Source organism: Prunus persica, chromosome G7 (genome assembly GCF_000346465.2).
Source record: "Prunus persica cultivar Lovell chromosome G7, Prunus_persica_NCBIv2, whole genome shotgun sequence".
Taxonomy (NCBI): domain Eukaryota; kingdom Viridiplantae; phylum Streptophyta; class Magnoliopsida; order Rosales; family Rosaceae; genus Prunus; species Prunus persica.
In genome coordinates this window covers 9,558,971-9,572,658 of record NC_034015.1, presented here as the reverse complement: position 1 = coordinate 9,572,658, position 13,688 = coordinate 9,558,971, and the positions used below count along the sequence as shown (strand labels likewise).

Genomic DNA, 13,688 nt, shown 5'->3' with positions numbered 1-13,688 from the left:
GATCATTTTGAGTTTTTGTCTTTGGTTGATTTTTTTTGGTTATTTGATTGATTGTTTCGTCCTTTACTCTGTTCACCCTCTCCTATATTTATAAGAAATGTTTTGGAGTAGGGTTTCTAATTCTTTTAATAATGGACGGCAAAATTTCTCAAAAGATCTTTCATTTAAAATCAAAGAAAAATGAGGTTTTATCAATTATGGCAGATAAGCCCTCAATGGTCAGTTCTTAAGACGATCACTTCTCTGTTTTTTGAAAGAGAACCTAACCTCTCTTTAATTCCAACTGCCCCCTTGTGAGAGCTCAAACTGTGATGGTTAGTTTGATTTTCCATTTTGAACAACTCCCTGTTTCCTGCTTATCTTTTTTAGAAAACACAGTCTGCGTATCCCTTGAAAGACGGTGCCTTCTTTGGAGTAGAAGCAATATCTCTGATTATATAAAAGGGTTTTGATCTTCTAGTGGCAGAGTTTTAGAGATGTCCCTTCTTTTTGCCTGCCTTTGTTAACTCCTTATCAACCCAGTTGAAATTATTGACTTTCCTAAGTCAGAGAAAAAAGATTCACGTGGGTCTGTTTTCTTTTGGGCTTCTTCTTCTCTTTTAATTACGTCAAGCCCTTTTGATTTTTCTGGAGCTATGTGCTGATTACTTTTTTTTCTTTTTCGAGGCCCAAGTTTATTTATAGAGTCCAGACTGCTTGGGCCCTGTGGCTTGTTTTGTTATCCTGGGCTCTTCAGTGTTGGGCTGGGTGTGTAATTTTGGCCCATTTATTTAGGGATCGCTGGTGGCTATCCAATTTTGACATGGGCTTTCAATATTTGGATTGGGTGTGCCAAATTTAGGCCCAAACATTTGTACAATTTGGGGTAAAGGTCTAGGGTGATGGGGTCGGCAAAGTTGAGGGGCGTCTGGGTGCCTAGAGGAGGGTGGGTGTCGGGTGTCGTGGTCTAATATTATCATCTTTCAACCAAAAAATAAAAAGGTGGGGGAGGTGGATCTTGGAGCCATGGCGAGAGGGTGAGAAGAGAGGTGGGTATTGCGAAGGAGATCGGAGGAGTTTTTTTGGGTGGGCTATAATATTATCATATTTCAACCAAAAAACAAAAAGGAGGCTGGGGTTGGCTCAGAAATTGTAGATGCTGGCCTAGGGTGTTGGGTGGGCAAATTTAGAGAGAGAGAGAGAGAGAGAGAGAGAGAGAAATAAAGAGGGAGAGATGGGATACCGGCGACGATAGGTGAGTTGGCATTGACGGTGGTTCTGGCAGGGAAGCATTGAAGGGCTCAGTTTGGGGGGGGGGGGGGGGGGGGGGGCGAGGGGTGAGTTGGGTTTGCGTTTTTTGTTTCTTTACTTTTTCTTTTTCATTTTGATTTGTTAGTTTTTTTTATTTGATTTGATTTTTAGTTATTTTAAAGATGAGTTTTTATTACTTTTTTTGTCTGTGTGGAACCCAATTTTGCCACATCAGCAGTTAACAAAATTTTTAACGATTTTTTTAATGGAGGGTGTATTTTGAAAGGTTTCATGAAGTTTGTGTACTGGTCAAACATGTCAATAAACATTGGGTATGAGTTTGTAATGATCCTCATATTTGTTTACATGGAAGTCCGCGTTATTAAAAAATAGAGCCCATATTCGTCATATTAGCATTTAATTACTAACGGTTTGACTGACAGTCGAGGCAATTTGTAGGTTTTCGAGGATTTGAGTATGTACTTGTAAATGTCTGTAAAAATAGATATGAATTTGAAAATCACTCTATAATTTGGGGAGTTTTATGTAGTTTGGTCTTCTTCATTCTAACCATTTGGCTGTCCAAACTCCGAAATAAAAAGGAAAGGAAACGAAACGAAAAGAAAAGAAAAGAAAAGAAAATCTTTTAGGAATTGTTTTGTACTGAAGAAGAGCGTGGCACTCATCGTGAGGCGAGCGAGTATAGATAACCTTGAGCAGCAGCCCGTCCACAGCTCCCAAAAACAACAAACCAAAAAAACAAAGTATCGGAGAGAGAAAGAGCATTAAAGAACAAAGCGCCTTGTAATTTGTATGGTCTGAAACAAACATGGCTGCGGCGGGTGTTAAGATAGGAACCGGTTTCGAGACCGTTCCGACTCACCGAGTCACCACCATGTCCATTTCCTCTCTCCTTCCTCCTCCTCCTCACCACACTCTCTTCTTCCTCAGAACCCGCCCTCGCCCCCTCTCTCTCCCTCTCCTCTCTCCTCCACGCTCACGCCCTCACTCTCTCCCTCTCCGAGCTTCCTCCGAGTCTCCTTCTACCTCTCAAGGTGCTCCCTCCATCCCTCCCTCTGTCTCTCCCTCTCTGTATATGCTTGCATGTTTTTGAACTTTGAAGTGGAAGTTCAGTTTGCACAGTGTTCTAGTTTGTGGGTTTTAATCGTTGTACAAATTGATGAAGATGGTTTGTTTGTTTATTTTGTTTTTGCGCAGCAAATGCAATCGAGAATGTGGTGATAATTGGGTCAGGTCCAGCTGGATTCACAGCTGCAATATACGCAGCTCGAGCCAATTTGAAGCCTCTGGTGTTTGAAGGGTATCAATCGGGCCCGGGGGGGCAGTTGATGACCACTACTGAAGTTGAAAACTTTCCAGGATTCCCAGATGGAATTACTGGTCCTGATTTAATGGACAGGTAAACCAACCAAGTTTATGATTTAATGGAATTACTGGTCCTGACTTGTTTTGAATTCCAAAATCCAAGTTGTTCAGGTGGGAATTGTTAGGAAAGCTGCAATTTCAACTAGAGTGCTGCATAAGAAGCTCAACATTGTTTGTTTGTGTGTTGTGCAGGATGCGGCGACAAGCCGAACGCTGGGGAGCAGAGTTGTACCAGGAAGATGTTGAGTCTATTGATGTCAAAACTAGACCTTTTACTGTGGAAAGTAGTGAGCGTAAGGTGATATGTTATTTTGCACAAGTTTTGGTTTTATATATTTTTGTAATCTGTTTTAATTGGGTTCTTTCAAACTTCACAGAGGTGGCCTTTATGCAGTGTCAAAAATGATTCTAATTGCTAGATGAATGTGGGTTTCCTTTGAAATGAAATTTTGAATAATTTTATTTTCTTGTCTCACTTGACAATTCAAGCTGTGAAATTCTTTCATGTCAGAGAAGGGGGAATGAGTGCAAAATGAATTTTACATTAGTGTCTACAGCTATAAAGTAATACATGACTGGTAGCGTTGTTAACTTTGTAAGTCTTCCATTTTTCTGCAATATATATGGACATCTGAGGGGCTTCAAGTATGGACATCTGAAATGCGGATTGGCTGAAACAATGCACAGGTTGATTGATCAACATAGCTGGCTGATCGATTGGCTTGCATAGTTTCGACCAGTCCACCTTCTTTTTACATTTATCCTCAAAGATCCTCCTACTCTGCTCCATTAATAAAACATTCCTCATTTACTATAAAGAAATCATAAGTTATAAAAGAAACAAAAAGAAAAAGGTTCATTTTTGCCCAATGTTTAGATTTCTTTTCTTCGTCTATAATCCACTGTGCATCTCTTTCCAATATGGTAACATTTATCTTCTGATTGTATGCTGAATATTTTACTCATATCCTATTGGCCTTGAGTTTACCATATGTTAATTTGTGCTTGTACTTCTAATCTGATTCTCAGTTTTGCATTTGCATTTCAGGTTAAGTGCCACAGTCTAATTTTTGCCACAGGAGCTACTGCAAAACGGCTTAGGATACCCCGTGAAGATGAATTTTGGAGTAGGGGAATCAGTGCTTGTGCAATTTGTGATGGAGCATCACCATTGTTTAAAGGGCAAGTTCTTGCTGTGGTTGGAGGGGGTGATACAGCTACAGAGGAAGCTTTATACCTCACAAAATATGCTCGTCATGTTCATCTACTTGTGCGTAGAGATCAACTAAGAGCTTCTAGAGCAATGCAAGATAGGTGAGTGTTGATGAAACGTATCTTAATATTGATGTTCTGATGTTCTTATGCCACACCTTCTAAATTACACTTGTGTGGTTGGTCAATGTGGATTACTTAACCACATAAATATATACTAAGTGAAATGTTTCTTTTTATGCTTTTTTCTCAGCCTAATCACATTTGTCTTCCTTGGTGTCTCATGTCAGATGGATGGATATATACCATAGTAATTTTTCTCTAAAAATTTTGTTTTATAATTTAAATTTGAGCATAGCAGAAAATTTTGTTTCATCATCCGTCCACTTATTCAACTGGATTTTGCTTGCCCCTCTACTTCCATATGCAACTTCATCCACCTTCATGCAGCTACTTCATATGTCACCATCTATACATGTGTTCTATCATTATATATATTTTTGCTTTTTAAATGTTTTCTAATTTGATTGTCACTGATATTATCTTTCCTTTAGTACATAGTACAATGGATATGCACATTGGTACTTGTTTTGTTGAATAATTAGTGAATGTACTGTATTTGACCATCATAAATGCTATTTGTCTGATGATGACATTGCCTGTGAATGAGCCAATCTGTTGAGGCAGTTTCTAGTCTTCCTGGAAAGGATCTGAAGTTGTACATTACTTCAGTTGGTTTATAAAAAAAATTTCTTCATTTATTCTTGTTATAAGCTTCTATCTTTTCCCATCAAGCTTGCTTTACATCTATTTGATCTAGAACAGAACTGCTTTTTTTAAAGCTGGAGTAGGAAATTAATGCTTTATAGCTCAAGAAATTTTGAACAGTTCATGTTAATTGTCTATTAAAACTGTGTATTCTCTATGTAATGCCAGTGTTTTATAGCTCAGCTGCAATGGAATGTGCAGTGATTGGCAGTAGAATTTTCCTCGTTCTTTTAGACCATTCCTCAGTTTTTTTTAAATCTCAGGATAGTTATTTTTGTGTTCTAGATTCTGATTGCCTTCCTTGATGGTGATGAAATTTTTACTAATGTATGTGTGAGTTTTCAACTCCCTGAATGTTTGTTTAACAGGTTGATTATCGCGAATGTTTCAGAGTGTACAACAACCCAAATGTCACCTTGCACTTCAACACAGAGACTGTGGACGTCGTTAGCAATACGAAGGGCCAGGTTTCTGGTATTTTAATTCGAAAACTTGATAGTGGGGAGGAATCTGTGCTTGAAGCAAAGGGGTTATTTTACGGTATTGGTCATTCACCAAATAGCCAGTTGTTGGAAGGCCAAGTTGAGCTTGACAGCTCTGGCTACATCTTAGTAGAGGAGGGTACTGCAAAAACTTCAGTTGAAGGTGTATTTGCTGCTGGAGATGTACAGGTAATGCTGCTAAAACTTTTCTTTTTTTATATTTCTTCAGTTCTTAATATGGCTCAGGACCTGTCAAGACTAATTATGTGCTTTGGACACCTAAAAAAGGGTATCCTGAGCAATTTCAATAATCGGGTTCATTGATATTCCTGGTATAGTAGATGCTATCACACATACAATCATACTCAAGTTGTTACCTCATTGTAGGTACAGATATTGTATTTGTTTGATCGATTATGACAAACTGAAGTTAGTTATCATTGGTTGGATATAGTGAAGAATTTAGTATTTAGGCGAGGAAATGTTTGGAATAAAAAAATATTTTAGAACTTGGGTGAAAGTGTTGCATGCAAAGTAGGCTTTTTTATTGTTGTTTTTTGTATTCTGGGTGGTTTAGCAATAAGTTATTGAGTAGGTCGGAATTCCACCCATAGCTTGAGGGTTATCCTCAATATTATAAAATTCTGAGAGACCTATGTTACGTCCACATGTGATGCAACTGAAATACTACACATTCCAAATGTTTGGCAGAATTTTGAGTCTATGAAATTCATGAGGAAACATAATCATTCAGTTTCACCAGAAACTCTAAAAGGTGGCTATAATATTTATTTTAAAACTATGGCCAGCATCATGACAGATGATGTCTACTGATTTTTAGTTTTTAAAAAAACAGAAAAGTAATGTACAAAGAATTATTAAGCACATCCGATAGGCATGCTTGATGGGGAGTTTTTTCTTTGTTGGGTTCTTTTTTTGTTGCATTACATCTGCTGGACCTGCTTCACATAAAAGTAGTTATATTGCTATTCAAATTCAAACCCGTGTTCTGCAGTCCAAAAAGAAAAAAAAGAAAAAGAAAGAAAGATTAAGCTGTTTTTCTGACCCGAAATTGTTCTTTGCTTGCAAAAATTCTCAGTAGACTATCTGTAATCCTGTCTCTTTTACCTTATTAGGACCATGAATGGAGGCAAGCCGTAACTGCTGCAGGTTCTGGATGCGTTGCCGCTTTATCAGTTGAGAGATATCTTGTGGGAAAAGATCTCATTATTGAGTTTCACCAGGTATTTAACTTCTAATAAAGTTTATATTTTCTACATGTCTCTAGAAATAATATATTATTTTCATCTGCTGGGTTTTACTTTATTCAGAGGTTTATTAAACCCATACTCTTAGACCTGTAATTGTTTAGTGTCCTCTGGTTGTAAAAGAAATTATTGATAAGCATTCCAACATAAGTTCCATTTAGTTTTTATTTTTATTTGATAATAAAGTTTACTGCACAGTTTAATGTTTCCTTAATTTTTTCCACCCCTTTGATAGGAAATATAATTATTTTGTCATTTGTCACTGAAATGAATTTTGACATTATTGGCCAAAAAAAAAAAAAAAGACACTAAATTATTGAGGAATTTTTTTTTTTTTGGTGGGGAATTATTGAGGAATTAATATAACGACTCTTTGTGTTCTTGGTAAATGCGTTGTGGAATTTTATTTGGATCAATAGTTGAATTTATAGTCTCTGATAGCAATGTTCATAAAAAACATCCTTCTCATCTATCTACATTTTACAGCCCAAAACTGAAGAGGCTAAGAAGGAACTCACAAGCAGGGATGTTCAAGAAGGTTTTGACATTACTCTTACAAAGCATAAGGGCCAGGCATGTTTTCTTTTACCTATAAGCTAGCATGATCTAATGATTTCATACTAACCAATCGACGATTTTTTATTTTTATTTTTTTGGTTTTTTATTTTGGTTTTTGTTTTTGTTTTTGTTTTTTTTTGTTGGGGTTTTTATGATATAAATATTAGTAGTTCTATTCTTAATTAAGTTGTAGTAACTTTTTTGGTATTTGCTTTTCAGTATGCCCTACGAAAATTGTACCATGAAAGTCCAAGGCTTATATGTGTACTATATACAGCACCAACATGTGGTCCGTGTAGGACTTTGAAGCCAATTCTTAGTAAGGTATACAAATTAACTTGTATAAATACCACTGATAATTTAAACTTTCATGATTACTATGATCTTTATACAGGATGTGAATTTGAATATGAATATTTTTGGGACACACGTAATTCAATTTATTGTGTGCAAATCACGTCAAGCATTTGGCTTGGGCAAGTTTTAAGATGGTTGCACGTTGTTATAGTTAAAAATCGAAACCAGATTGTGGGCGATCACAGTGTTCTTTCATGTGTGAGACACTGTATAAATCAGATATCTGTAAAATTAAGATGTCTTTGGAATGTACCTATAAGCTTATGTTACCAGCAGGCGCAAATACATGTAAGATTCTCATGCAGGAAGCATGATTGACTGTAGCCAGTGGGCCTTTGGGCCTAGTGGCATTTTCTTGCTCATAGAATTTGATGCGGGATTGTGGGAGGGTGAGTTCAGGAGTTCAGTTCTTGGTGGTGTATGTTTACTTGGAAACGAGACTTTTGTCTGCCTTTGCACATTTTTTGTGACAGTAAAACATGCTTCATCATATATATCCGTGAATGTACATGACCAATAGAGGATGTGGTAATCTTAAGCTTTTTTTCTGATGGCAGGTGATAGATGAATTTGACCAAAATGTACATTTTGTTGAAATTGATATTGAGGAAGATCCAGAAGTAGCAGAAGCAGCTGGAATTATGGGTACACCATGTGTTCAGTTCTTCAAAAATAAAGAAATGATCAGGTTGGTTTATCTCTGTCCATATTTTTGTCCCCAATGTGATCTATTCACCACATATAACTTCATCTACAAGGTTGCTCGTTCCTTTGTGGCTCTAATTGTTCTATGCTTGTTTGTAGGACTGTATCGGGGGTCAAAATGAAGAGCGAGTATAGACAATTTATTCAAGCAAATAAATGAGAAGATTCAAGACCCTTGGTTGCCTGATGTCCTCATTTTGTAGTTCAATTTTGTTCCTCCCAAACAGGCTAGCTCAATAACACCTTCAATTTTCACAATTGTATCTTGTATTGATCAACTACACTGTAGATTATTATACATGCAGAGTTGCCAATGCATTGTTACGGTATTCGATTCTCTGATCCTGTATTTCCGCCAATTTGTAAGTTTGGGAGGGTTTAGCTTCTTTTCTGTTTTTATTTTTGCCTATCCCAATCCCATCTTTCTTGCGAACTGTATTTATTTCATGTTGATAAATTAATAAAAGTTTCACTTTACACGGATGTTTGGTGTGATCACCCTTAATCTTATACAAAGACATTTACAGTGAAATAAATAAGTGAATCAAACAGGAAGAGTACAATTACACTATGGAAGTGGTGATCCAAGACCCTCTTGAGAAGCTAATGGATTAAGAGTTTTGTGCCTTCTGGAGGAGATCAATGGCTCCTTACTCAATGGAGCTCTTTTGGCTTTGTGTTGAAAATTTGCCTTGGCATAAAGTCTGTGTGTAAAAAATGATGCTCTCTCCTTGTACTTGAGCACCATATAAAAGATAACTCTTACACAAACTAACAAGGCTGCCAGAGCAGCCAAATCCCACCACTTGGAAATTTTAGGGTTTATCCCATACATATGAAGGAGAACATCCTCACCTTTCAACTTCGGTTCTCCAGGAACTTGAGGGTCAAATTCAAGCCCAATCATGTCATTCTTGAACTGACCCTGAGATAAATTTTAATCAGCAATTAGATGCCAAATCTAATTTAATGGCATGGTAACAAATCTAATTAATGACATGTTTATTTACCAGGAACTGTGTTAGTCAGGAATCGGAAAACTTAGATAAGGTAATCAATTCCACTAACCATTCCTGATTAGTAACATATCATAAGTTGTAATTAAGGAGTGTTTGGAAGGCCTAATATACTTCTTAATACCTGTATAGACCATGCTGCATAGCTGAGGTAGGACATTGGGTAGCGCCAAAAGATCTTTGGAAGGTCAACCAGCCTCCGGAAGAGAAGAGATGGCATCATCATGAATACCTATGTGTATAAACATATTAGATGGTTGACAACTAAGATACTAACGTGTTTACTAACACATCATATATTATTGTATTAATTGATCATATTACGTGACAGGTGATGTGTCCGTTATATTCATACAAAAGATGAGGTAAAAACAATGATATTAGGGTTACCTACTCTTAGTTACAAACTAGTAACATGGCATTTTTTCATCAATAAACAAATGAAGTTTAATGTAAGGCTACAAATCAGCAAACAAAATACCATTGTACTAGTTGAGATGATATAGTTGATATCTCTAGCATTACTTAGTTGTAAAATACAGTTTTTGTTACGATTTTATAACCGAAAAGTGAGATTTCGTTTACCGTCACTCCAGCTGCGGCTCCTATGCCCATCAAGAGATTTGGAACTACGGCTGAAACGATTAAGGCAGTGCCTTCTGTGACAGCAATGCAGCAGAAGAGATTGAGACAAAAATACAAGTAATGAGAGAAGCCGGAATGGAATTTGACCATGTAGTATAGGATTGTTCCGGAAGAGAATGCCATGGCAACTACGAAAGGAAGCGAGGACAGGAAGTTGGAGAGCACAAACATAGCATCCCCATAATGCCCACCAAGTCTTTCACGCCTAAACACCTGCAAGCCAACTTTGAAGTTATATACAGTTGAATTTTTGTACTTATGAGCTTCAAGAGTTGATGCCCCCAAAAACTGTTGTGTTAAGAAGATGGAATAAAGCAACGCAACTCTGAAGTTTTTGGTGCTTTCATACAAAAATATGAGGTTTCAGAAATTACACTAATTCCTCTATGGTTTCAAATTGTCTTTACAATACCCATTGCGTTAAATTTCTGTCTTGAGGTTAATTTTTTCATTTTGAGAAGTTGTTGTGATGACATTAGAAATTTTTGGAAAGAAAATGAACGGAATGGGTTTAATGAAAACTATTTTTAGACCTCAGAGATTGTTAGTGTAATTTCCGAAACTTCAGTTGTTTTATGAATACACTGAAAACCTGAGGGCCATTTAGTGTATATAACTCGATAAACTGTTACTGGTAATGTTCTTTTACCACACTTATGTTGCCAAACTATAGAATCAAACTGATGAATTTTCGCGATTCACAGACTAACAATGCAAGTATCGAGGTGAAAACAATCATATGAGCGAATTAAGGATGAGGCTTCATGTCTACCTGTAATTCTTCAATAACAAAGGGTATGCCTCCAATGGACAAGCAGATCATGAGACCGTAGATGAAACCATCACACTTTCCTCTTGCCACAATTGCTTGATAGTTTGTCCCAATCTTGAAAAAGAAAGAGCCAGCACTCACTGCAACTAAAATGTAAAACACACTCCTCAACCAGTAGTACCCAATATCTCTAGACATATTCAGTGAAGATCGGCTAATCAACGTGCATAGCTTCCTCCACCAGCTGCTACTATTTTCTTTGTTTGATTTTGTGGCAGGTTTTTCCTGCAATGTTAAGATTTCTCTCATCCTTTTTCTTGCGTTTGATGAAAATGTGGAGGACTTGTATTCATTGATGAGTTTTCCTTTGATCTCATCTGTTGTCAAATTCATTTCGGAATTTAAAGAGCCCGATGATCCCTGCCAAGACAATCCCAAAAACAATTCATTAATAATATAACAAGCAAAACCAAAGCCTTCTGAAGAAAAATTAAAGAAATTTACGTACATAATTAATTCTTTGAGATATCATAAGTGCTGCAATAACTTGGTCGAAGTCTGAACTAACACATCGAAGGAAGTGGTCTGGAGGATTTTTTCTTGTTGGACAAGGAAATCCAGCATCCGCGAAGAACTGAAGAGTAAGAATTGAAGAAGCCATCAATTAATTAGTATGTCTGTCATTATCTTACTTGTTAGAAATATGCGATTGAGGTTCAGAGTAGGCTCAGATTTCGAAAAACGAGATATCGGTGAACAAATTTGGCGGCTCTATTAAGAAATAATAATCTTACCTTTACAGCCATCTTTGCTTCTCCAAAATAAACAGTTTCACCTCCTGCTAGGAGAAGCAGATCATTGAAGAGATTAAACACATCGCTACTCGGTTGGTGGATGGAGCAAATGACTATCCTTCCATCATGAGCAATGTTTCTTAATGCCCATATCACAAAGAAAGATGAAGCACTGTCCAGGCCGCTGGTGGGTTCATCTAGCAACAAGACATGAGGCTGTGTTAGTATTTCAGTGCAAATGCTAAGTCTCCTCTTTTCTCCATTACTTATACCCCTCAAATGCCAGTTTCCAATGTTGTTTTCAGCACAATCTTGGAGGCCCATTTTTGTGAGGGTCTCATCTACCACCTCATTCTTGTCATCTTTAGTCATTGTAGAAGGAAGCCTGAGATGAGCTGAATATTCTAGGGTTTCTCTGACTGTGAGTGATCCCAGGAAGAGGTCTTCTTGAGTTACATAAGACTGAAAATACATGCATATTAATATTATAATCAAATTTTTTTAAAAATAAATAAATTTCATGTTAGTTCTAATTATGCTTACAATGTCTCTGCAGTTTAACTTTCTTTTGTTGCCGTTGAGTATAACATCTCCCGACATTTTAACATTTGCAGGTAGTCTACCTGTTAATAAATAAGGAATTCTCAAAATATTATAGAAAAAAATACCTCAAGCGTGAGACGAGTGGTTATAGAAAAAAAAAATTTACACGAAGGGATGTAAGATTACTCCAAGGATCATCCTTGCACAAAAAATAGTCAAATCAGACATCATTACTCATCTACATTCTAATCGTGAGAGAACATTATGAAGGGATGTAAGATTACTCCAAGGATCATCCTCACACAAAAATAGTCAAATTTGATTATATTTCCGATTTAGTAGACTTTTTTTTTGCATGAATCATGCTTGAAAGAGAATCTAAAAACTGGATGGTTCTGATAGTTGGATTACAATCCAAAAATAGGATGTCCTGTTTTAAGAAGAAGATATATCCTTAGGGAAGAAAACCCGCTATATACTATAATTAGATAGATCATAGATAAGTGACCAACTGACACCAACAGACCTTTGCTCAAATTGTAGTTGTGTGCATTAATTTTGGTGAATAGTTGTAGGTCTCAACTCACATGCAGTATGGCCTTTCTCTGGATGAGTATTATTGTTTGCGAAATATTATAGTATTTTGTATCCAACAAAGAGACACAGGGCTTACAAGGGTATGGGAAATCACATATCAATTCTAACCAAGGAATCAATTACTTTAGAGAGAGAGAGAGAGAGAGAGAGAGAGAGAGAGAGAGAGAGAGAGAGAGAGAGAGAGAGAGAGAGAGAGAGAGAAAGAGAGAGAGAAAGAGAGATACCAGCCAAGGCATCAAGTAAGGTAGATTTTCCTGAACCAGAAGGACCCATGAGGGCCATAATCCGGTGAGGTTCAGCGAAACCACTAATCCCATTCAACAGCTGCTTTCTTGAGGTTGCATCATTTCTCAAGTTTTGAGGAGCCACCACCGTTATGTCTTCCCACACCAAATACTTCCCTGCAGAAGCCGATCTTTTATCCTCTTCAATCATTCCCTCAATATAACCACTCGACCTCTCTGCCATTTTTACAGGCCAACCAAATATGTAAATTTACTCACTGCAATGCAAACCCTAGAAATAATATTGTGTTGTTGAGTTCTTCTACAGAGCCTACGTGTTATCTTATAAATACATGGCCAAGGGGACGACTTGTAGAGCCTAATCACGTTCTCTCATTATGCAGTATGGGCACCGCCATTAATTTCGTTATGGTGAAATATAATCAAATTTGGCTTGCAATAATTGCATGGACGCTACTGCAAGCATACTGAGTTTTCGAGGGCCCACGTCTTTTACACCTCCATGCTTTCTGCACTGGTACTCTTATTTACTTCTTGCTTGTTTAAGTGTGGATATGGATGATGGTTGATGGATGGTGGAGATGGATCTGTATCTCATAAAGTCAAAGTGCTGCCCCACACCACTTGTTGATCAATTGAGACCCCCATTTCTTGCGGCTCTTCATGTTTGTTCGATGGATTCGGATCATCATTTTGAATTTTTTCTGTCATGATCTGCTTGATTTCTTTCATGCATATGACACCTCATTAAAATTTTATCCAAAGAACTTAGTTGATACATCATCTTTAAATCATAACCCAATTTTCTCATAATTTTAAAAGAAAAAAAAAACCCTATTTTTTATTTTTTAAGAGAAACTTCATTAGAAAAACTAATGCGGGCAACATCTAAAGTACCAATTCCAATAGGGCAACAAACTAACATGCTCATTCTTTTCAGGAATTGATGCTGTGTTTACTAATTAGGAATTAGAATTCTCATCAGGAATTGAATTCCACTTATGAAAGATTCTTGTGTTTGGGGCCCACACAAAATTAGGAATTGAATTCTTGATTTTGGAGGAATTCAATTCTTGTGTGGGATATGATATTCTAATTCCTGGAAAACTA

At 36.9% G+C, this 13,688-nt stretch overlaps 2 protein-coding genes across 3 annotated transcripts; one reads left to right on the top strand and one right to left on the bottom strand.

Annotated features, from left to right (window-relative positions):
* LOC18770809 (NADPH-dependent thioredoxin reductase 3) lies at positions 1,799-8,446 on the top strand. Its single transcript, XM_007204042.2, has 10 exons — positions 1,799-2,285; positions 2,449-2,650; positions 2,809-2,914; positions 3,665-3,930; positions 4,988-5,267; positions 6,215-6,322; positions 6,833-6,919; positions 7,124-7,228; positions 7,819-7,949; positions 8,066-8,446. The coding sequence occupies exons 1-10, from the start codon at positions 2,060-2,062 to the stop codon at positions 8,124-8,126; spliced, it is 1,572 nt and encodes a 523-aa protein (XP_007204104.1). The 5' UTR covers positions 1,799-2,059; the 3' UTR covers positions 8,127-8,446.
* LOC18770080 (ABC transporter G family member 15) lies at positions 8,473-12,866 on the bottom strand. Of its 2 annotated transcripts, XM_020568112.1 has the most exons (9): positions 12,558-12,866; positions 11,737-11,816; positions 11,466-11,655; positions 11,194-11,390; positions 10,908-11,033; positions 10,400-10,819; positions 9,568-9,840; positions 9,107-9,214; positions 8,473-8,891 (listed from the first exon to the last, which is right to left on the bottom strand). In XM_020568112.1, the coding sequence occupies exons 1-9, from the start codon at positions 12,799-12,801 to the stop codon at positions 8,535-8,537; spliced, it is 1,995 nt and encodes a 664-aa protein (XP_020423701.1). In that variant the 5' UTR covers positions 12,802-12,866; the 3' UTR covers positions 8,473-8,534. The 2 variants fall into 2 exon arrangements, with proteins under 2 accessions (XP_020423701.1, XP_007203778.1); XM_007203716.2 differs by having other exon boundaries at positions 11,194-11,655.